The 24,107-nt window shown below is 47.4% G+C and overlaps 1 protein-coding gene and 1 long non-coding RNA gene across 3 annotated transcripts in view; one reads left to right on the top strand and one right to left on the bottom strand.

Annotated features, from left to right (window-relative positions):
• The first annotated feature begins 1,852 nt into the window (after positions 1–1,852).
• Positions 1,853–23,434, top strand: LOC142856391 (uncharacterized). Its single transcript, XR_012911630.1, has 3 exons — positions 1,853–2,237; positions 22,542–22,806; positions 22,919–23,434. It is a non-coding gene; the product is annotated as an uncharacterized LOC142856391 (long non-coding RNA).
• The window catches only part of Tcf7l1 (transcription factor 7 like 1), a 166,797-nt gene continuing 154,767 nt past the window's right edge, over positions 12,078–24,107 (bottom strand). For both annotated transcript variants that reach the window (XM_075983809.1, XM_075983810.1), the window contains 8 exons: positions 20,852–20,984; positions 19,710–19,812; positions 19,434–19,517; positions 18,523–18,666; positions 17,632–17,791; positions 17,431–17,538; positions 16,099–16,174; positions 12,078–13,478 (listed from right to left, as the gene is read on the bottom strand). In XM_075983809.1, coding sequence (XP_075839924.1) covers positions 13,045–13,478; positions 16,099–16,174; positions 17,431–17,538; positions 17,632–17,791; positions 18,523–18,666; positions 19,434–19,517; positions 19,710–19,812; positions 20,852–20,984 — 1,242 coding nt within the window. In that variant the 3' untranslated portion in view covers positions 12,078–13,044. The remainder of the gene's footprint in view (positions 13,479–16,098; positions 16,175–17,430; positions 17,539–17,631; positions 17,792–18,522; positions 18,667–19,433; positions 19,518–19,709; positions 19,813–20,851; positions 20,985–24,107) is intronic.

Genomic DNA, 24,107 nt, shown 5'->3' with positions numbered 1-24,107 from the left:
GTATACAATAGTCTGTGTGTATGTCTGTAGGCCAGAAGAGGGCACCAGACCTCATTACAGATGGTTGTGAGCCACCATGTGGTTGCTGGGAATTGAACTCAGGACCTTTGGAAGAGCAGGCAATGCTCTTAACCACTGAGCCATCTCTCCAGCCCCAACACATTCTTAATAATCCAAACAGCAAAAAATATATTTCTACTTTGCTGTTTGGGTTATTAAGAATATATGTGTGTGTGTGTTATATGTATATATATTATATATATATATTCCTTAAATTCTTTTTTTAAATTTTTTTTCTAAAATTCTTTCAGGGAAGCCTGGCAGTGTGGCATATGTCTTCTAGCACCCAGGAGGCAGAGGCACAGGGATCTCTGAGTTTGAGGCTAGCCTGGTTTAGTTTCAGGATAACCATGGCTACACTGAGAAATCCTGTCTTAAAAAAAAAATTCTTTTGGGGCTAGAGAGATGGCTGAGTGGTTAAAAAACGGTAACTGCTCTTCCAGAGGACCTGAGTTCTATTCCCAGCACCAACAAGATAGCTAGCAAAGGTGTGTAACTCCGGTTTCGGGAGATCGGACACCCTCTTTTGACCTCTACAGACATTGCATGCATATGGTGTACAGACACACATGTAGATTTTTTTTTAATTTTTGCTTTCTGCCCACCTATGGGTTGCTGTTTGCATTCAGCTCTTGTGTCATCTGAGGCAGTGCTGGGTTGTTGAAACAGGGTGCTTGAGATCGTTGATGAACATTTGCCAGGTTAGGTGTTTTGTAAACAGCGATTTAACAAATAGTAGGACCTAGCTCAAACTACAAGTCCCAACAACCATGTTCGTTTTATTTTTTTGTTGTTTGGAGACAGGCAGTCACAGTGGACCTGGAACTCACTCGAAAGACCTTCAGTTGGTACCAGTCTTCCTTCCTCTGCCTTAGAAGTGTTGCGATTACAGTTGTGTGCCTTCATGCCCGGTTCCATGGTCCTTAATACCCCGGGGGTTTAAGACAGAGGCTATTCTAAGTAAAATTGTCATATTATTGTTTTATGTGTATGTGTATTTTGTCTCCCTTTGTGCTTATTCATCATGTCCCTCTCTGGGACCCAAGGAAGCCAGAACAGGGCATCAGATCCTTTGGAACTGGAGTTAAAGGATGGTTATGAGCTACCATATGGGTGCTGGATATTGACCCTGGGTCCTCTGGAAGAGCAGCTCTCTAGTTTCAGAGGCAAAGGACCTTTTGAACTACCAGAATTTGGAGGCCAGTCTGAAGAACAAAGTAACACTCGGTCTCAAAGGTAGATGGTCATGATGGGGCACACCTTTAGTCTCAGCACTCAGGAAGCAGAGACAGGTAGATGATCTCTGTGAGTTCAAGGCCAGCCTGTTCCACAGAGTGAGTTCCAGGACAGCCAGGGCTACACAGAGAAACCCCGTCTTGAAAAAAACAAACGAAAAAAAGTACATAAATAAGTAAGACTTTAATTTCATAGAGCTTGCAATCTGGTGAGGCCCATAAACATTATATAGATGTTTGTCCATGGTGGCTATAATGGTTAATTTTTATTGTCAACCCGATGGAGTTTAGAATCACCGTGGAAAGAAATCTCTGGGCATGCCCGTGAGAGGTTATCTAGGGGCGGTTAACTGAGGTGGGAAGGCCCACCCTGGATGTGGACATTAGTATGTCCTGAGCTGGAGTCCTGGACTGAATAAAATGGAAACCAAGCTGAGCACAATATAGAACTTCAGCGTCTCTCTGCTCCCCGACTGTGGATTCAGTGTGGGCAGCCACCTCCTTCCTCCTCTTGCTGCTGGGATTTCCCTGCCACGGTGCACTGTGTATTCCTGGGAACGATAAGCTGAAGTCATCCTCTAGATTTCTTTTGTCAAGTAGTTTACAATGACACCCAGACAAATGAGTGATAGAGTGCCCTCCAAGAACTGCCAAGCAGAAATGTGAGAAGTGGGTATCAGCTGAGAATGATCGCTGGGCCCGAGGACCGGAGGGTGTAGATATTCCTGGGACCGATGAAAGGGGAGAGGGGATGAGGACCAGCGCATGCCGGCAGTGGGGAGCCTGGTCTTGCGGGGAAGCCTAAAGAGCAGGTTTGCTGGTAACAAGGAGAGTCGAGAAGAGTCTGGAAGAGAGCCAGGCCGAGAAACAAACCATCTGGGAGTGGCGCAGGACATAAGTCCTTATGCAATAGAAAATCTGTCAGCCAACTCAGGTCGAACAGTAAGCTGGGCCCATTCCAGCCAAAGAGGACTCACTCTGTGAGAGACTTGAATGTAATATGATAGGACAGGTAGTCCTGGGTGGCCGCAATTTTTCCAAATTTCAAATTAGCACATGACACGAACACAGTTTCGGAAACAAGCGCTTTTTCTGTTATTTGTATAAAAGTCCCTTTAATGACCTCCTTGCCACCTCTCCCCTCTCCCCTCTTCTTACATTACTGAAGAGAGAATAAAAAAATCACAGAGGTGTGAGGAGTCTACCAGATTATTTCAGGGACTGGACCTGCCTGGCCTGTGAGAGGCCCTGGGTACAGTCTCCAGAGCTAAAAAAAAAATCTTTAGAATGTTGACTCTGCCTTGGCTAGAGGAAGTGAACTGGCAAATGAATCTTTTTTTTTAAAGGAAACTTCTGTCTGCCTGCTTTAAGATAAATGTTTGACTAACATTTAAGGATATTGGCTTAGTGAGGGTGTGGGCGGGTGGGGAGGGCAGTGGCAAATGATTAAACCTGACCTGGTGTCCACGTTACTAGGCAGGGGAGGAAAATCGTTCTGCTCCCACAGAGCTCTCGGGCATTTGTGTTTTATCTAAACAGTAGAAGAACCACTGAAGAGGTTCAAGCAGGGGCAGGGTGGAGTCAGAGTGGAGAGTGTGTGCCCATTACTCTGCTCATGTCAGAAAGAGTTGGCTAGGGCAGTGGGGAAAAGGAGACTGTTGCAGTGTTCCAGGTGGTGCGCAGTCCAGCGAGAATGATGGGAAGGAGTCAGAGTGGAGAAGAGACTGGGGAGCTGTACCAGCTGCTTCCCAGAAGGACTGGAAAGGAGGCAGGAGTTCTCTGTGAGTTCGAGGCCAGCTTGGTCTACACAGAGAGTTCCAGGACAGGCTCCAAAAGCTACAGAGACTCTGTCTCAGAAAAAAACTAACTAACTAACCAAATAAATAAATAAAATACTGAGACAAATACTCAGATTCAGCAATTTGCTCAAGGTTAGGGTTGTTGTTTCTTTTTTTTTTAATCAAACTTCTGATAAGAGGGAGCTATTTTCTTTTTCATTCTCCTTCCTTTCTCTTCCCCTCCCCCCAGTTTTTCCTCTCATCTCACTATGCGGCCCACACTTCTCTCCAACTCCTGGGCCCAGGTGATCCTCCACTTCAGCTTCCTGAGTAGCAACAACTACAGTGACCAGCCAGCACTAGTATTAACCTGACTTTCTCCTTTACATTTTTGTTAACATATGAAGAATTAAGTTACTTTGTGGCATTTTCAAACACTTTATTTTAGTTGGTTTTCTTTCTCCCCATCTTCCCCAATCCTGAGAATTCATAATGTGTCAAATTGATAGGAGAAAAAGAGTTCTTGACTTCCTGAATATGTGTGCATACGTGTGTGCGTGCGTGTGTGCGTGCGTGCGTGCGTGTGTGTGTGTGTGTGTGTGTGTGTGTGTGTGTGTAGGCCAGAGAACAACCTCTGATGTCATTCCTCTGGCACCATCTGCCTTTTACAAGGTCCTGCATTGACGTAGTAATGACATCAATGAGTATGCTAGGCTTGCTGGCCAGTAAGCTTTGGGGCTCTATCTGTCTGCACTTCCCCAGCAGTGGGGGTTTCAAACTCACCCAACTTTTTAACAGGTTCTGAGGATCCGATTTCAGTCCTGCTTGTAAGGTAAGCACTTTACTGATTGCGCAATCTCCCTCTTGTTCTTTCTGTCATCTGTGTATCTATTGAAGCTTGTATGTGTATGGGTGTTTCGTCACTGTGTGTGTACCTGGTGTTGTGGAGGCCAGAAGGAGGCATCAGATCCTCTGGGGCTGGAGCAATAGACTGTTTGAGCTGCCATGTGGGTGCTGAGAATTGCAAGTGGGTTTTTAGAAGAGCAGTAAGTGCTCTTAACTGCTGAGTCATCTCTTCAGCCTCTGTTTGTTTGTTTGTTTGTGAGACTAGGTCCTACTAAGTTGCTCATACTAGTCTCCTGATTCTCCTGCCTCAGCCTCCTGAGTGCTGGGATTACAGCGTAAATCAATAGGCCCGGCTGCTGACTGGTTTTCCTTACTACTTAATTCCTGCACAGATAGCTCACATGAATGTGGGTCATCACTTAAGAACTTTGCCAGTTCCTTCATTATGAATGAGAGATAAAAATGTTGACTCTTAGGGCTGGAGAGGTGGCTCAACAGTGAGAGCATGGGTCGCTATTGCACAGGACTTGGTTTCAACTTCCCCGCATCAAGCACATAATGGCCCACAACTAACCATAACTCCAGTTCTGGGGGGGTGGTGTTCAACACCATCTTCTGGCTTCTGTGAGCACCAGACATGTATATGCATACATGCAAAATACCCATACACACAAAAATAAAAACATTTAGCTGGCGCGCACCTTCAATCCCAGTACTTGGGAGGCAGAAGCTGGTGGATCTCAGTGAGTTCAAGGCCAGCCTGGTCTACAGAGAGAGTTCCAGGACAGCCAGGATTGCTACACAGAGACACCCTGTTTCAATAATAATAATAATAATAAATTAATTAATTAAATAAAAATATTTGAGAGTTAGATCAATTGTGTATAATGTTTAACAGTTCATAGCCTATACTTAAACTTCTAAAGTTATTGCTATAAATAATATACTCCATATGGAAAAGTTAGAAAATGAAGATTAAGTCAAAATAAGAAAATAATTTTTAAAAAAATTTTTTTCAAGACAGGTCACTCTGTAGACCAGGTTGACCTCAAATTTACAAAGATCACCTACCTCTACCTCCCAAGGGCTGGGATTAAAGGCAGAAATTTTTTTTTTACCTAGAGTTATTGTTATGAACATTTTTCTAGTCATATATGTGCACATGATAGCTAACTGAAAATACAGCAAGGTATCAACCATATATATATCCTCGGAACGCTCTGATTTGTCACAGATCAGCGCTTTGAGAAGGAAGGGGAAATGAACAGTACCAAGCAGCAGAGGCTGAAATAAGATTCCCGATTAGATGTTGTGCTGGCTAGTTTTGTGTCAACTTGACACAAGCTGGAGTTATCTGAAAGGAGGGAACCTCAATTGAGAAAATGCCTCCCTAAGATCGGACTGTAAGGCATTAGCTAAATTAGTGACCAGTGGGGGAGGGCCCAGCCCATCATGGGTGGGGCCATCCCTGGGCTGTTCTATAATAGAGCAGGCTGAATAGACCATAGGGAGCAAGTCAGTAAGCAGCACCCCTCCATGGCCTCTGCACCAGCTCCTGCCTCCAGGTTCCAGCTCTGTTTGAGTTCCTGTCCTGACTTCCTTCAGGGAATGTAAATGTAAGGTGGAAGCATAAGCCAAATAAACCCTTTCCTCCCTAATCGGTCATGGTGTTTCACTGCAGCAACAGAAGCGCTAAGACAGATGCTTCAGCCAAGTGGTGGTGAGAGTTTGGCTGCAGAGGGGTCAGCAGTGACAACGGTGGCGCAAGCTAGCTGCCCTGGGCATGAGCAGGTGGAACACGGGGATCCTGTGAGAGGACTGTAGTGACTAAGGGAAAGGAGTTGGGGAAGGAGGGAGAGAGGGGGAGGGAGGGAGGAAGGGAGGAAGGGAGAGAGAGCAGAGATAGTATGATCAATACAATAACGTACAAAGTATGAAAGGTGGAGCCAAAAGCATAGAGGTTGGATTTGTGGCGGTATAAGGAGTGATTTTTAGGTCTAGAGATAAAAAAAAAAAACAAACAAAATCAGAGCATTCCCACTGGCCTCAATTTTCTTCCTTCCTCCTTCCTTCCTCCCCCCACCCCCCGTAAAGTATATTTATTTTATCTTATGTGCATGAGTGTTTTGTCTTCATGTATGTATGTGGGCATGTGCGTGCCCGGTACCCAAGGGTCATGGCACTGGGTCCCCGGGAACTGGAGTTACAGATGACTGTGGGCTGTCATGTTGGTATTCAAACTTGGGTTCTCCGCAAGAACAAGGAGAGTTCTTCACCTCTGAGTCAGTCCTCCAGCCCTCCTTAACTTTCTCCTTCTTTGAGACAGAGTCTCCTGTATTCCAAGCTGGCCGCACAATAGCTTTGTAGCCTGAGGATGACCTTGAAGTTGTGGTCCTCCAGCTCCTACTTCCTGAGTGCCTGGATCACGTGTGCTAGGAGGTGCTCCACCAACTGAGCTACACTCTCAGCCCTCAGTGTTCCAGATATTCTGAGAGGTAAGCCTTCTTTCAAGAGTGAGGAGGTAGAGACCATGTTGGGGCTGAGAGGGAGAATGAGCATAGATGCTGAGCGGGTACGGAGCGAGCAGAACAAGGGCAGGTGAGGAGGAAGAACAGGTGCGGAGGAAGAACAGGTGCTGAGGAAGGACCGGGAGCAGACAAAGGGCAGGTGCGGAGGAAGGACCAGGTCTACCGTGGCTCCTCCCCATGCCATGCTTCTTCCTGGGGGCAGGCTTGGAGGAGGCAGAGGATAGCATCGCCTCCTAATTACAGAAATTGCACTTGAAGGAAGAAGCAGAATTTCTTCTTCTTTCTAAAGTGTGTGTGGGGGGGGGAGTCTTACTGTGTTGCCCAAATTGGCCTGGAACCCCAAGGTCAAGCCATCCTCCTGCCTCAGCGTGGTAGTTAGTCACTGTGCCTAGCTGAAAGCAGATTGTAGTAGGAGTCTGCTGTGTGTTCCTGGCTGCCCAGACTCCTGAAATAACCACACAGAAACAATATTATTTGCAATTCTCCCACATCAGTAGATTAATAAATCTTAAATTTTCTTTGTATCCCTTCATGATTAAAAAAAAAAACACCAACAACTAAGAAAAGGGAAAGTGTGGCCTCAACCTGAAGAGGGTGTGCATGGAACCTACCACTACCGTACTCAATGGAAAGAAATTGGAGACCTTTTTCTTTTTTCCAAAATAAGCAACGGTTTTCTCAACTGTTTTTTTCTTATTTATTTTGTGTGTGTGTAGGTCAGAGGACAACTCATGGCTATGGGTTCTCCCCTTCCTCCACGTTAATCCTGGGAATCTAATGTAGATCTCAGCCTCACTTGGTAGGAAGTGTCTTCACCTGCTGAGACTCCTTATCAACCTTTGGCGGGATTTCTTTAATGTTTTCAAATTTTTATTACATTTTATTTATTTGGTGTATATTTGTGTGAGTGTGCGTGTGCCACAATATTCACGTGGAGGTCAGTGGCCAGTTTGCAGGAATCAGGAATCAGCGCTCTCATGAATCAGTTCTATGTGTGTGGGTCCTGAGGATGGACCTTGAGGCTTGTCTTCAGGCTTGATAGCAGACACCTCTACCCACTACGCCTTCCCTTCTTTTAAGATTTATTTTATGTGCATGAGTGCTTTACCTGCATGTATGCATGTGTATCACACGCATGCCTGGTTTCCTCGAAAGTCAGAGGAGGGTTTCAGATCTTCTGAACTAGAGTTATGGATGGTAGTGAACCACCATGTCAGCACTGGGGATCAACTCAGGTCCTCTGCAAGAGGAGCAAGTGCTCTTAACCACTGAGCCATCTCTCTCGCCCTCCCAATAAGCCATCTCAATAGTTCCATGTATGGAATTTTATGGTGATAGGAGATGTGAGGAGTGTCTGTGAGGGTGTTTCCATGACAGGGAAGACCAATTCTGACTACGGGCAGTGCAATCCCATGGGTTGGAGTCCTGGACTGAACCAAAGGAGAAAGTCAACTGAGAACCAGCATGCATCTGCCCCCTGCCTGCGACATAAGCTGGGCACCAGCATGCATCTGCCCCCTGCCTGCAACATAAGCTGGGCACCAGCATGCATCTGCTTCCTGCCTGCGACATAAGCTGGGCACCAGCATGCATCTGCCCCCTGCCTGCGACATAAGCTGGGCACCAGCATGCATCTGCCCCCTGCCTGCAGACATAAAGCGAACAGTGACTTCACACTGCTGCCACATGCCTTCCTACCATGATGGACTTTTATCCCTTCTCAGACTGTGAGCCAAAATGCATCTTTGGTAAATTCTAATTTGGCTTCTTTGCAGAATTGATCAGTTGATCTTAAGAAAAGCAAGAAACTCAGCAGTGCTGTAAAAATACTGCCAGAGGACTCACGCTTCCTAACTTGATTGACCTTAAAGATGTATTTTATCATCTATTACATGCATCTCTATGTGTGGGGATGCACTTTTAAGTACCCACAGAAACCACAAGAGGGCTTTGGGTTCTCTGGAACTGGAGTTACAGGCAGCTGTGAGCTGCCAGGTGAGGGTGCTGGCAGTCAACCTTTGGTCCTCTGAAAAACTAACAAGTCCTCTCAACTGCGAAGCCATCTCTCCAGCCTCAACCTTAAAGCTACTGTAATGCTTCAGTAGATAGGACGATATGGTGCTGATGCAAGGACACGGGGATGAACAGGACAGAACTGAGTTTAGAACAAGCTTGCCCATTCGTCATTAATTCATTTTTGATGAGGGCACCAGGATAGCTCACTGCAGGCAGGGGCTTTGAATAACGCCAAGGCAGTTAGCCCACAGGTACACAAAAAGATGCTATGTATCATCAGTATTAGGGAAATATCAATCAAAATCAATAAAATATGAGTTCAGAAAAGCTAGAAAACTAGTATTGGCGAGGCAAAGGAGGGTCGGAGCTCGCAAGTAGGAACGGAACACGGTGCAGCTGCTAAGAGAGTCTGCGGCTTCCTTAAGAAATTTAAACAGCTACTTATGGGACATAATGGTCACATCCCTTGTTACCCCCAAAGAATTAAAAGAAAATCTTCTTTTGTTTGTTCATTTTTCACAGCAGGGTTTCTCTGTGTAGCCCTGGCTGTCTTGGAACTTGATCTGTAGACCAGGCTGGCCTCAAACTCAAAGATCCCCCTGCCTCTGCCTTCCAAGCGCTGGGATGAAAGTCATGAGCCACTACTACCTGGCTTACTTGTATGTGACTGTGCATAACATACATTCATGAAAGTCAGATGGTTCTGGGAATCAAACACAGGTTCTCTGCAACATGGTTGCATTCAATATTTGACATCAAATGAACAGATAAGCACACAGTGGTTTATACATATAGTGGGCAGGAGGAAGGGTAGCTCAGTGGTAGAGTGTTAGCTTATTTCCTACAAAGTCCAGGGTTTGATTCCCAGGACCATCATAACACATACATACATACATATACACATCCATACATGTGTGTGTATATATTATTTATGTATATATATGTGCGTGTAATGAATTATTACAATTCTGTTACTACAGCAACTATTTTTAATTTTTTTTTAACAGGGTCTTATTATGTGGCCCTGACTAGCTTAGAACTTGCTATGTAGACCACTCTGGTCTAGAACTCACAGAGATCCTCCTGCCTCTGCCTTCAGAATGCTGAGATTAAAGGTGTACACCATTATACCTTGTGCTATTTTGTTTTTTGAGAGTGTCTAAGTATTCCAATCTGGCCTCCACTTAGATTTGCAGCTGAGGATGACCTTGAACTTTGGATCCTCTCAAGAGCTGGTTGACAGGCTTAGGCACGGTGCTCAGAAAAGCTGGGCTAGGGACTGCGCCTAGGGCTTTGTGTGTGCTAGGCAGGCTCTCTACTAACTGAGCTGCGTGTCTAGCTATTCAGCTACTCTGAACCAGGGATTAGTCACTGTTTACAGTTTCCAGTTCTCCACCTTGTCCTAGTTCCTCAACGTGACCTACCTATGGCTGCCAAATACAGCCATCTCCTGGAAAACACTTCCTTGTGAGGCAAAATGCAAGCAAACTGAAGTCTAGTCAATAGAGACCATTCAAGAGTCAAAGACCCTGAGTGGCCTTCGTCATTGCTCAGAGCATGATAGGAATTAAGGACCCCCCCCCCACTTTTGGCTCTTTTTCATAGCACAACTTTAGTCCCAACACTGGGGAGGCAGAGGCAGGCAGATCTCTGTGAGTTCACGGCCAGTCACAGAGTGAATCCCAGTTCAGCCAAGGCTTCATAGCAAAGTTTTGTATTACAAAACGAAATAAATAAAAGATGTGTTTGTATGTATCTATGCGTATGACTGTCTGCACACCTGTGTCTGTGTGGGTGTGGTAAGTGCCGGAAAAGGGTGTCCAGCTTTCTCCAGTCATCCTCTGCTGAACTCTCTTTGAAGCAAGGTCTCTCCCTCAGCGTGGAGCTTGAGTTTTCTAAGCTGGGCTGAAAGGTGTGCAAGGGTCAGTCGTTAATGTGGGTGCTCAGATCTGAACTTGGCCCCGTGACTGTGTAGCAAGGGCTCTTAAGCACTTTGTAGCGCGACTAGAGAGCAATCCCGATCGCAGGGTTGTAAATGTACTGAATGCTACCTAAAAATGGCTGGAATAGTTTTGTTTCTTTCTTTATTTTTTAAAGCAGGAACTCATGTCACATACGCTGGCCTCAAACTCACTATGTAGGCAAGGATGACAATAAACTTCTGGTCTGGTCGTCTTGCGTCTATCTTCCACTTGGCTTTATGTGGTGCTGGGGACTGAAACTTGGGTGCTGTGTGTGCTAGCCAAGTACTCTAGCAGTTGGGCTAAACTACAGCCCTAAAATATAAAAACTTTAAACTCATGCTAAATGCATTTTACTACTGTTAAAAAGTATCGAAATACTGATCCAAGGTATAACATGGATAAACTTGCAAACATGACACAGAGGGAACTTGGTGATAGATGACCTCATGTTGAATTATTTTGGATAAATCCTAGGATAAACAAATTTTTAGAGATAAAATAGATTACTGGCTGGCTAGTGTTGGAGGGGACCGGATAGGGAGTCACCTTCAACAGATAGAGTTTCTCTTGGGCAAAACTTAAATTTTCTTTTAATTGGTCGTGGCAATGTATACACAGATTCATGGCTCATCATACTTTTAAAAAGATTGTCTTCTTTTAAAAAAAATACAAGATGGCTGGGTGGTGGATATGCACACCTTTAATCCCAGCACTTGAGAGGCAGAGGCAGGCGGATCTCAGTGAGTACTCGGTCTACAGAGTGAGTTACAGGACAGTCCCAAAGCTGTTATACAGAGAATCCCTGTCTCAAAACTTCCTCTGGAAAAAAGCAAGATGGCTTGGCAGATAAAGGCACTTGCTACCCAAGCCTGCTGTGAAGACCCGAGTTGCATCCCTGGAAGGTGGAATTGGTTCGGAAAGTCCTCTGACCACCGAAACAGCTTGTGCATCTGCCACACGCAATGATAAATGACACGTCATTTTTAATTGGCAGTATTGCTATCAAAGCCTCTTACAGAGGTCATTGAGATGTACTCCAGTCCCGCCCGCTATTTCGAATGGGTAAAATGTAAGTATAAATTAGTAAATTATGTCTGAAGAAAGCCACACAGGGCTGGAAACCACGGAAAGTTCAAAGGGCATCCAGCCAGTGCTCCTTGGCAACTCTAATAAAGGGGGGGGGGGGGAGGGATAGAAGCATAATAGGAATACACATTAGAAATCTCTTTAAATCAATTATAAATGATAAGATTCTCACTTTGGGGGTCTCAATGGTCAACACTGAACGTGCCTTTAAGACTGGAAGTTGGGGCTGGAGAGATGACTCAGTGGTTAAGAGCATTTGGTCTTCCGAAGGACCTGTGTTTGGTTCCCAGCATCCACACAGTGGTTTATATCACTCTATAACAACAGTTTCAGGGGAGACCTCTGAGGCACCAGGCACACACATGGTGCACATATATACACGCAGGCAAAACGTTCATACACATAAAGAAAGCTGTTGGGGGTGGGGAGGGTTAGAAGTTACCTGAGGTTCTCTGAGCTCAGCTGGTATGACTCTATGATCAATGGCCTGCAAAACTTTAACGCAGAGCTCGGCAGGAATGCAGTGGTTTGATTCAACAAAAGGTCTAAAGAAACATCCAGAAACAGTCTTGCAACTGTAATTTTATTTTCTTTTGTGAAAATAAACTGGGAGTTTAAATTGCTCCAAAAACCATAAAAACAAAATGAAATACACACAGAAGAAGCTTGTGAGGTGGTGGGGGGAGGGGCAGAGGGTCTTAGAACTTCGGCAGATTGTACTAGCACACACTGAAGGACAGGAGCCAGGCAGTGGGAACTGGGTCCCGCCTGCCACTCTGAGACTGCGAGGCAGGAAGACTCAACTGTGCACCGAGAGGAACACAGACTTCTTGGAGGCACCTTGAGTCATTTTAAATGCAGGGGTGGGGGACCATTTCAGAGGAAGGACCTCTTTCCCCACCACGAGAGCTCTCCGAGGCTGGCCCACTGGGGCCTGAAGGAGAGGGGGATGCTGGTGGGAACGGATCAGGCCAAGATGTAACATGTCATCACACGTGGTAATGGCCTTACAATGGGCAGAGGACAGAGGGGCGTGAACTGGTGTTGGGCATGACAAACACTTGTGCTAGGGAACAAGAGTGACCTGGAGGAAGGGAGCCAGGCTAGGACTCCAGGCCAGGCAACATGGCAGATGCGGTGGGGGAGCTAGGGTAGGTGGGACCGGTGAGAACAAGGGAGGGCAGAAAGTCAGGAAGAGAAGAGGTAGAGAGGCATCTTCCGCCCAGGAATACCCACCACAGCGCAGGGGGCGAGAGCAACACACTGCTTTTCAGTGCTTTCTTGTGAAGATTTGGGGAGGCGGGGGTGATGAAGGTTTTATTTTGTATTTTTTTTTCTTTTTTTTTAAAAAAGCCTGAAGATCAGCTGTTGGTTACATCTATAGTCGTAAAGCACTGCCGTTACCAGTCACTTTACAGAACAGTCCAGAGTGGTCAAATATTGACCAATAATGTTTCCTTTTATCCCCTCCTCTCTTCTGAATCATTCCTACTTGGAGTCCCGAGACAGCCTGCATAGAACAGGGGGTGGCTTAGTGGGCAGACTTGGTGACCAAGGAAAGAGGCTGGGCTTGTAGCACGGGGAGGGCCTGGTGGGCATGGAGGGTAGCTGGGAAGGAAGGGGGAGAGGTCAGCAGAGCAGTGGGCACGGAGCCCAGGGGCAAGGGCCTGGATAGGAGTGGCGGCTGGCTGCCCATCTGGCTGGAGTTACTGGCTGTGGCCTTAGCGGCCAGGAAGGCAGCCGAATGGAGAGCCAGCTGGGCTCGGGTCTCCGGTTTAGTGGTGAGGGACAAGGGCTGGGCTTGCTCGGAATGGGTGGCCGCAGGGGCAGCTGGCGACGCCAAGGCTGCGGAGGGAGTTGCAGGCGAATCCAGCGTGCTGCCATGGGAAGAGGCAGGGCTATCGCAAGGCTTCTCAGGGGGCAGGTACTGAATACATGGCTTCTTGCTCTTGGAGGCCAGAGCACCTAAAGACAAAAACACAGGGGAAAAACGATCAGCTGGGAGCAATGGGAGGGGCAGAGGAAGAGCAGCGGTCAGACACGGGTACAGTACAGTTAGCCTCGTGGATCTGTGGCTCCCCCTCCGTGGATCCAACCCAGAACCAATGAAAATATTCAGGGGGAAAAATCTTTTCCGTACTAAACACACACATTTCTTTTCCTTGCTGTTTTTTCACGAAGCAAACAGAACCTAGTAGATATTTCCACAGCGTTCATTGTGTGGGGCGTTAGAAGCATCTAGAGTGGTGTATGGTAGCTGGAGGATACGCATAAGCTATATATAAATACAAGACCACCTACTCAAGGCACTCAAACATCTGTGGATCAGCGATCTGAGAAGCGGAGTACGGTGGGGCCCTGGGGCCAATCTGAAGGATACCGAGGGATGACTGTGCATTGGAATCGTTAAGATTGCTTGAAAAATACTTGAAAAAATTATATTGTGGGGTGTGTGTGCTTGTGTGTGTGGAGGGCAGAGGTCACGGCTGAGCTTCTTCTATTGCTTTACACCTTCATTTTTTAAAACAATTGTTTTACGTGGATGGGTGTTTTGCCTACACATGTCTGTGTACTAGGTGTGCCTGGCACCTGTGGAGGCCAGAAGAGGGTATTAGATGCCCTGTAACTGGAGTGACAGATGGGTACAAGCGCTCTTCACTGCTGAGCCAACTCTCCACTCTCCACTTCTTTTTTGAGACAGAACCTCTCACTGGCTATAAAGCCTGCTGTTCTTAGTAGATTAGATGACCGGGTTGCATGGTATCTTTACGTGGGTACCGGGCATCAGAAGGCAGCTCTTCATGCTTGCACAGACTGAGTTCTAACTCCAGTCCGGGCTTTATTTGTTTGAGACAGGCTCTCATGTATCCCAGGCTGGCCTCCGACTGGAGCCAAGGACAATCTCAGGATCCTATTTCTACCTCTGAACTGTGCGATGGATGCGCAGTACAACCTCTGATGTGGTGCTGGCTGCCAGGCTCAGGACATCGTGCATGCTTAGGCAAGCATTCCCTCAACTGAGCCGCACGCATCTCCAGGCTCTTCAAAGATTCCAGGATTAGGAAACTACACATAAGGACTCCCAGAGAAGGCACAGTCTAAAGACCAAATGCCCAGACTGATAAAGACGCACTCAGAATCGGATCAGAAAGAAACAGTTTAAAGTCTCCCACCTCATCACCTCCTCCTTAAAGCCCTGAGCTGTTGAGATGAATCCCCAGCCTGTTTGAAAATCCTTGGCTCATGGCGCAGAGAAGGGGCGCTCCTGCGGAGCACTGTGGCGTGTCACATAACAGGTTTTGTGTCGTCTCTACATTCTACTACTGTATGCGGCTGCACAGGAACACACAGGTAACGTGAAGAAAGGAGGCCAGTGTACTGCAAACGGCACAATCAGCCTTATCCTGAGATGAACCTGAGATGAAGGCCAGGACCTAAAACCTGTCACCCCGAGCAACGCTCTGTGCTAGCAGTCATCTATTACAGCGTCTTGTGTGATGTGGTTCCTGAACAAAGGCAAGCGCAGTTATTCTGGTGTGCAACCAAAGAACACCGAATTCCAGGGAATTCATCGCGAAGTGGTGTGACGGGCAATCTTCACCGTTACCATGGAAACACACCTCTAAGTGTGCCCATAAAATGTTCATAAAATGTCCCCAGACAGTTTTAACAGAGCAAGGAGGACCCACCTGAACACTGACGGAGGTCCTACATAAAAGGAGAGATCAAGCTGGGCACCCACGTTCAGCCCCCTGCCTACTGACCAAGAACACAGTATGATCAGCTGTAGGGTCCTCCCACCACGAGGGATGGGATCCTCAAGCTCTAAGACAAAACAAAGCCTTTCTTTAGTCGCTTCTGCCAGGTATCAGGCGTTTTGTCAAGGCAACGAGAAAAATAACTAAACCAGGTGCTGTGTTTATCTCTAGCATGCCACCACTGGAAGGGAATTTCTGAGATTAATTCCAGCTAATTCCTATTTTTACTGAATAACCCTTAAGGGACAACTCAGAGGGACTGAGACACACCTGGGCGTTGAAAAGATTCTTGGTTTCTCTTGCTTTAAAATACTTATTATTTTAATATAATATATTATAATATAATATATAATTATAATAAATATAAGATAATAAGTATTTGAGGGGTGGTGGTGGCACACGCTTTTAATTCCAGCACTTGGCAGAGGCAGGCAGATCTCTGTGAGTTTGAGGCCAGCCTGGTCTACAAGAGCTAGTTCCAGGACAGGCTCCAAAGCTACAGAGAAACCCTGCCTCAAAAAAAACAATAAATAAATAAATAAATAAATAAAAATACTTATTATCGCCAGGCAGTGGTGGCACATACCTTTAGTTCTAGCACTTGGGAGACAGAGGCGGGTGGATCTCTGTGAGTTCTAGGCCAGCCTGGTCTGCAGAGGAAGTTCCCGGACAGGCCCCAAAGCTACAGAGAAACCCTGTCTCGAACCCCACCCCTCAAATACTTATTATCTTAAGGAGAGTAACTGGGGAAATTCCCAAGCGCTCAAAGTTTTCTATGAGGAATCTGACAGCTCGTGTTCTCCTAGGGACCCCAGCCCAGGACTCACCCTCTGCCTCCTGAATTTGCTGCTGGGACTGTGTCTGGGACAGCTGCTTTTCTCTCTTCCTCTTCTTCTTCTTACCCTGGAACATATGGCCACAGGAGGAGATGAGTAAGGACAGAATAACACCAGCTCTGCAAGAGGACCGCAGATCACCCCAGAACACAGGTGCCAGTCTCCCGCCTCTTGATTACTCCTGGCAAGGGTATTAGGAAAAGAGGCAGAGTGACCCCACTCTTCCTTCTCAAAAAGTCCCTCTGGTTGGGGCAGCCAAGCCTCTTGGTCTTGATGGCTTCCAAGCCATTCTTTTCCTTCATTCTTTACTTCCTAGAAGAGAGGTTACTAGTCTTTTAGAAGCCTCTTTTCCCCCTGCCCCCTCCTTGGGCGTGTGTGTGTGTGTGTTTGCAGTGCACACGGGGACTAGAGGGCCGGATGCCATTCCTTAGGCACTGTCCACCTTTTTTGGAGACATGGTTTCCTCATTGGCTTGCCACACAAGCTAGACTGGCTAGTGAACGCCGAGGATTTGCTTCCTCCTCTCCAGTGCTGGGAGTCTAAGAACACAGCACCATGCCAGGCTCTCTGTGTTGGAGATTAATGCTCGTCTTCTGGCAAAGCAAATATTTTACCTCCTGAGCTATCACAAAAAGAAATCATATTAAAAAACCTGACAAGTTTCAAAGAATTTCTAGACATAGATACTAAGAATTCAAACTCGGTTTCCTTGTTTTCTAGAGAACAAGGCTACTTCTCTAAACAACTGGAATTGTTTCTTTTCTCTCCTCTGAATCCTGAAGATGTGCAGCTCCTGGGGTGGTGTGTGTGTGTGTGTGTGTGTGCCTGGGTTCCTGCACAGCACGGACACTTACATAGTTGTGTGTGTGTGCCTGAGTTCCTGCACAGCACCAACACTTACATAGTTGTGTGTGCGTCTGAGTTCCCCCATAGCAAGAACACTTACATAGTTGTGTGTGTGTATGTGCGCAAGCGTATGTGTGTGTGTGTCTGAGGTCCCCCACAGCACAAACACTTACATAGTTGTGTGTGTGAGTATGAGTTTCCCCACAGCACGAACACTTACATGGTTGTGTGTGTGTCTGAGTTCTCCCATGGCACGAACACTTACATAGTTGTGTGTGTGAGTATGAGGTCCCCCACAGCACGGACACTTACATAGTTGTGTGTGTGTATGTGCGCAAGCGTATGTGTGTGTGTGTCTGAGTTCCCCCACAGCACGAACACTTACATGGTTGTGTGTGTGTCTGAGTTCCCCCACAGCACGAACACTTACATAGTTGTGTGTGTGAGTATGAGGTCCCCCACAGCACGGACACTTACATAGTTGTCCCGGGCTGACCAGGTTGGGTAGAGCTGCGCATGAAGCTGCCGTTCTTTCCTGGCAAGCTCGTAGTATTTGGCCTGTTCTTCTCTAGACAGGTTGTGCCACTGAGGGAGAGAGGGTTGAGAAACACAGAGTAATCAGGGAAGGGGCCATTGAGGCCTGACGCCAAGACGCGTCACCAGGAGGGCGGGCCTTACCTTTCTTCCCAGGATTTGGTTAATGGCCGCGCTTTCCTTCAGGGTGCACTCAGCCACCACCTTGGCCCTCATCTCCTTCATATACAACATGAAGGCATTCAGAGGCTTCTTCACATGAGGCTTCTTCTCTTCCTCCTTTTTCACGGTAACCGGGGATTTTCTATGGAGGCATGGAGCTAGAGATTAGGTACCACCTCCATCCAGCTCCCCCTGTCAGTGATTCACCGGCAGCTGAACAACGCCTTTGGGAGGAGAGGCTGGTTTGGGTGGACATGTGTGGGCAGAGGACTGGAGAGATGGCTCAGAGGTTAAGAGCACTGACTGCTCTTCCAGAGGTCCTGAGTTCAATTCCCAGCAATCACATGGTGGTTCACAACCATCTGTAATGAGATCTGATGTCCTCTTCTGGTGCATATATAAATAATAAATGAAGGATCTGGGTGGGTGGGGGACGAAGAGAGAGAGGAAGAGGCAAGAAGAGAGAGGAAGAGAAGGAGGTAGGCTATGGTTCTCTGGGCTCTTCAGCCATGGTGTTAGTGGTGTGGGCTTTCCTGCTGTCTTTCCGACAAAGGATAATGTCTGGGTCTTTGCTCTGGCATCAGCTCTCGTGAGTCCTTGGGAGAATTACTTTCTCCTTTCCTGGCCTCATGTTTTATTGAGAAGGCAGGGAAGGGAGTGAAGCTGAAAGCTTCCTTAGTTCCTCACAGCCACTAGAACCTGACCATGAGAACAGATGCACCAAGTCTTAAAGGAAGGGATGCAGAAAATCAAACAGTCTCTGGGAGAGAAGACAGGACTAGGATTGCAAGCTGAGACCAGGAGAGAAAAACCAAGTGACATGGACTGGTCAGTCGCTCACTTCCCCCTCCATCCAGACGGCCTCTTACTTACGCACTCACTGCAGGGCTCAGACTGGGGGGCGCTGGCTCCTGCTTCACGATGGGGGAGACGATGGCAGGGTGGGGGATTCCTGAGGTGGGCAGACCAGGATGGGCAGGGGCCACCATGTGTGGGGAGAACCGACTTGAGACCAGGCTGCAAAACCAGTGGAGACAAATGAGAAGAGAGAGGCAAGGGCCATGTGCCACCCAGATGACTGTGTTCTACAGAATCAGGCTCTCAGCTTTGGGGAATAACTAAGAATGCTATTCCCCTTCCCCTACCACACACAAGATACCCAAGCCTGGTGCTGAATGCAGGGAGAATGACAAACACAAGAGGCGTGACAGACAGAAGGCATGAGATACAGAGAAAGGCAGGACTGTGGGCCATAGGTTATCTGTCACTGACAGTCCCATTGTTAGGTAGAGCCACCCCTGCGACAATTTTCCATACATTGTGTCCTTATCTGACATCATCACAGAAGATACACATTTTCACCTAGTCTCTGGCTTCAGTGTGACATGTTCAAAATGACTCTGTTCCCCAGAGTCTGGTAGGTGGAATGCGGAGGCAGGGTAACAGGCTAGGGCTCTGAGGTTTTAGCTGTGTGTGTGTGTGTTTGTGTGTGTGTGTGTGTGTGTGTGTGTGTGTGTGTGTGTGAGAGAGAGAGAGAGAGAGAGAGAGAGAGAGAGAGAGAGAGAGAGAGAGAGAGAGTCCTGAGGTCCCATTCCATGGAGCTGTGGTATAAAGAGCATTTGGCAAGAGGTAGCCCCCTCATCAAAGAGAAGTGAGGATCAGGGAACCCCATACCTGCTCACTAACCTACAGGGGACAGGCCGGCTCATGGACAGAAACGGCACAGTCACTAATAGACAAATATCCCAACACGTCACGTTGTCGGCCCCAGCCCCAGGACTAACCTGGACATTGAGGCGTTCATGGCGAGGGCAGGGTAAGGATGCCGGAAACCACCAGGAGGGAGTGAGTACATGGGCTGTCCTTGCCTGTGAGGGTGAGGGAGGAGCAAGATGACTTAGTCAGACATGAGGGGTTTTAGGGCCAAGACTGAGGGGGCTGCAGAGAAATGGGGGCAGGGAGTCAGAGAAGCTGGGGAGTAATGTCTAAGCCCTGGGGTCCAGAAGGCAGAGCTCAGTGGAGGAAGGAAGGAAGGTAAGAAAGGCTGTGGGTTTCCTTACTGTGGGACCAGCCAGCCGAGGGGATGGGGGATTTGTCCGACAGCTCCTGGAGACAGCGGGTAATACGGCGACAGCTCAGATGGATGAGGGGGCCGGGGAATTCCTGCTTCCAGAGAGACATGTGTCAGATAGTCCCCTCTCCCTACCTTCATAACTCATATCATCCAACAGGAGCCTCCTTCCCCAGCACACCCAGGCTGTCCACACCCCGGGAAGCCCTTGTCTCTCAGAATCGCTGCCCTTTCCACCTTCGCGCAAAGCTCTGGGATGCTACAAGGGCATCCAAAGGAGGGAGGACCCATATACTGTCTCTCTACTACCCAGGAGCTATCTCTGTGGTTGTACTATCTCTCTAGCTACCCAGGAGCTATCTCTGTGGTTGTAATTTGCTTTTGTTTTCTGGACAGGGTGCCATACAGGGACCAGGACATAGCCCACAGAGAGCAAAAAATATCCCGAGTCATCCTTTAACCCATGTTCTAGAAATCCTGACTGATTCCCAGTACAATAAACTTATTCTGCCAATAAACCACCCTGCTTCTAAATGCTGGATTCTCACCTTACCTTTATCCCTCCCCAGCAATAATCAGCATTTCTCCAAATAAGGGCTCTGAAAATTCCTAGAACCACAGTGACTCAGTAGGAATGTTATGAAGACCTTGGCTCCCAGGGACAGACAGGTATGGTGGGCAGTTAATCATCACCGACAACACATAAAAAGGCAGCCCCACCCCGGTGTTAGAGCTATTTTAAAGTCTGTCCAGAAGGCCCTTATTTGAAATATATGGTGTAGAGCACACATTCTGGTTTACGGAGGCACAGCCTCAGAGAGACCGGACAGCACTCTGAATGTACAACGGTACCAGGCTCTATGCTTAACTTCTTTTATTTCTTTATTCCTCACAATGGCCTTTTAGTGTGGATAGGTGGAAGGCATAGGTTAAAACCAACCAACCAACCAAGCAAAAAACCCACCAGACCAAACAACAAAACAAACAAAACACTACTCAAGCAAACCGGCAAGGCAACCAGCCTTTAGAGAACTCCCACAAGATCTGAATACAGATTTTATTCATTTAAGGATTCTTCTAAACCCCGCTCCGTGGGAGCACAGTCCATACCTGGAACCACCAAAGACTCACCTGTCTTTGGATCGATCTCTGGGGAGAGATGCGTGGGAGGGGAAGCAGGGGAGAAGTGGTCGTTGCTGTAGGTGATGAGGGGTGTCAACGGGTGCATGTGATGAGGGTGCTGGACAACAGGAACCTTGTTGGACTGCAAGAGAGAGAAGATGGACTAGGCACAAAGGCCAGGGAGACAGTGTGCACCCGGCTGTCACTCACTGGCAGAATGTGCTCCGGCCCTTGTCAGTGCAAGGCCCTATCCAGCCCTCATAACAGGCCTAGAGGGAAGAAAATAATACAAGAGGATGAGAGAGGCCAGGGAACCCCCTCTCGGGCCCCACACAGTACCCTTCACAGGTGTAGTGAGGTGCCTGTGGGCTGCTCAGTTCTAATGGACTATGCCATCTCTACGGAGGGGAGGAGGGCTTAGCACATTTTCTCCACCACGTCCATGGAAACAGGAGATCTCAGGTTCGTTGCCAAGTTCAGACTTACAGACGAAAGGCTCTCTGAGCTTGCCGCTCCTTCCTGCAGTCCTTCTTTCATTTGATGCTCATACTACAAACTCGGATCTGTTTAGTCCCTGGAGCTTTGTAGGCTCACAGGTCTTTCTGCAGTTAAGGTGGGCGGAGCAAGGGGTAGAAAACCCAACCCGATCATGAGCCGCGCTGGTCTTGGTGGTGGAAATGGGCTTCACGCTAAGCAACGTTCTACCCCTCTGTGCTTATAGGATGTAGTAGATGAGGAAGGTTAAAACCCTAGTACTGGAGGCGGATCTCTGTGAGTTCAAGGCCAGCCTGGTCTACAGAGTGAGTTCCATGACAGCCAGGCTTACAAAGAAAAACGCTGTCTCAAAAAAAACACCAAAAACCAACTAAACAAAAAACCCGAGCAGTGTTTTCACTTTATTTACTGGCCATCACCCCTGGTTGTAGACCCACAAAATATACAGTACAACTAAAACCATAAACAATCAATTCTCACATCAGACCGCTAAGAAACCAGCGCATTCAAATGACGTACTTGGGTTTCTTGGGGGTGGGTTGTCAAAGGTGACTTCTGGCGCTATGAATGTAACAGGACTATTACCAAAGAAAAGTGACAGAATCATGGAGAAGGATCAGAAGGTTCAGGGGGTCATTGCCTGACAGCCCGAGTTTATACCTAGAACCCACACAGCAAGGCCTCTGACCTCCACGAGAATACCATGGAACAAGTATGTCCACACGCATACATACAGAGAAATATAATGAAAAACAAAAATAAAGAGAATTACACAAAACCATCTCAGTTGGGAAAACAAACTAGGGGTTTAAAAAGCGACCTCTACACAAGCACACCATGTAAGCCGCCCCTGCCGCCAACTTCTCATGCGTCACGTACTGATTTCTGACATCATCTCATTACATGGTCAAGGCTGGTCTCACACTCATCTGCTCCAACTTCGTGCCTCAGTTTTTTATTTACACTTATTTGTATCATTTTGTCATTTTATAGTATGAAGTCTTGGGCTGGAGCATGTCACTCAGTTGTCTAGCAGGCCTGAAGGAGGCTCTGTCCGTTGTTATCATCTGCCACTAGGGGGCATCATTGTGCAAAAAATGAGCTAGGGAACAGACAGGAAGTAAAAGCTGCTGAGCCAGCCTCTTCTTTCAGGCAGAGCTACAGTCTGCTCTTCTCTGCGCTTCTCACTCCCCTCTCTCTCCAGCTGCCCTCGGGAGCTTGAGGATCACAGCATAAGCTGAGCTCATGAATCAGGAACGCACAGCTTCAGTGGACAACCTCAGAACGAGACGTGGAAGACACAGGTGCTTGCTCTACAAGAAAGGCACCCATCCAGAACAGAGCGAAATCCTTCCCGCATGCTACACAGTCTGAGCACGTCCTCAGCCAGGTGAAGGAGTCATTGACCTGACAACAGCTGCCCAGGAAGTCACCCAACACTTCAGCAGGCAACTAACAGGATTCAAAACGTGAGTTCTACCATCACTGATCTGTTTTCTGAGAGAGATTGTCTTTTCTTGGGGTGACGATGGGGCAGTGGGGAGGAGAACAAAAACTAAAAATGTTTGCAATTGTTTGCAGCGACATCAGCTTCTTTGAAACATCGCAAAGCCCATGGGAAGGAGTGGGATAGGAAGCACTTGGTGGAGGCTCCCTCAGACCTTGTCCCTCCAGGTCCCTCTGCTGAGACTGCAGAGAGCGGGGCTGGAAGAAGAGCTCCAAGGTCCTCAGAGGCTCTGCAGCAGCATCCTGCCATACCCCGACTCTCTATCTGTCTCGGATGATCCGCTAAGCCCAGGGTGGCTCCGTCGCCCAACCCAGGCAACAGAAAGTAGTAGTTTTGCCGTGCCCCTTGGTCTCTAGCCTCAGGATTGTTGCAGGAATAGCCCTAGCTCCTTGTGTATTTCCTAAGTGCATCCCTAAGACCTGAATGGCTACTTGGCCGGGCTCAGCTAAACTGAGATGTGCTCAAAGACGAAGAATCAGCAAAGAAGTGCGTTGTCACACACAACATAAAGCTTCCAGTTTCCTCCCGGCGCACTCCACTCAGTAAGGACTCATTCCTTATTTTATTATTATTTTTCTTTTTTTTTTTTTCAAAAACAGGGTTTCGGGCTGGAGAGATGGCTCAGAGGTTAGGAGCATTGCCTGCTCTTCCAAAGGTCCTGAGTTCAATTCCCAGCAACCACATGGTGGCTCACAACCATCTGTAATGAGACTGTGCCCTCTTCTGGCCTGCGGGCATATACACTGACAGAATATTGTATACATAATAAATAAATAAATATTAAAAAAAACAAAAAAAAACAGGGTTTCTCTGAGTGGTTCTGACTATCCTAAAACTCTGTAGAGCAGGGTGGCCTCGAACTCTACCTCCCAAGTGCTGGGATTTAAAGAAGTTGTCACCACCACCGCCTGGCCCTAATTATAAAATTCTTTTAAACATTTATTTGTGTGTGTGCGCATGCATGTGCACGGTGCTTGTGGAGATCAGTGAATTGGTTCTCTCCTACCATGTGGGTTTCAGGGCTAGAACCCCAGATCATGAAGTTGAGCCCTTTTGCTGACGTATCCATGACAGGATGCTCTACTACCCACCACCTGCCCAGATGTTCTTTTTTGTGAATAAGTTTTGTGACAGAGAGCAGCCTTCTCTGCACGCACCTCATCGCAGATACCTACAAAGCTCTTAATTCATGAGCTGTCTGCTTTCTGACTCTGCATATTTGCATCTCTCTCTCTCTCTCTCTCTCTCTCTCTCTCTCTCTCT

This window comes from Microtus pennsylvanicus, chromosome 8 (assembly GCF_037038515.1).
Source record: "Microtus pennsylvanicus isolate mMicPen1 chromosome 8, mMicPen1.hap1, whole genome shotgun sequence".
Classification (NCBI taxonomy): Eukaryota; Metazoa; Chordata; class Mammalia; order Rodentia; family Cricetidae; genus Microtus; species Microtus pennsylvanicus.
This window is presented reverse-complemented; position numbering and strand designations above follow the sequence as displayed.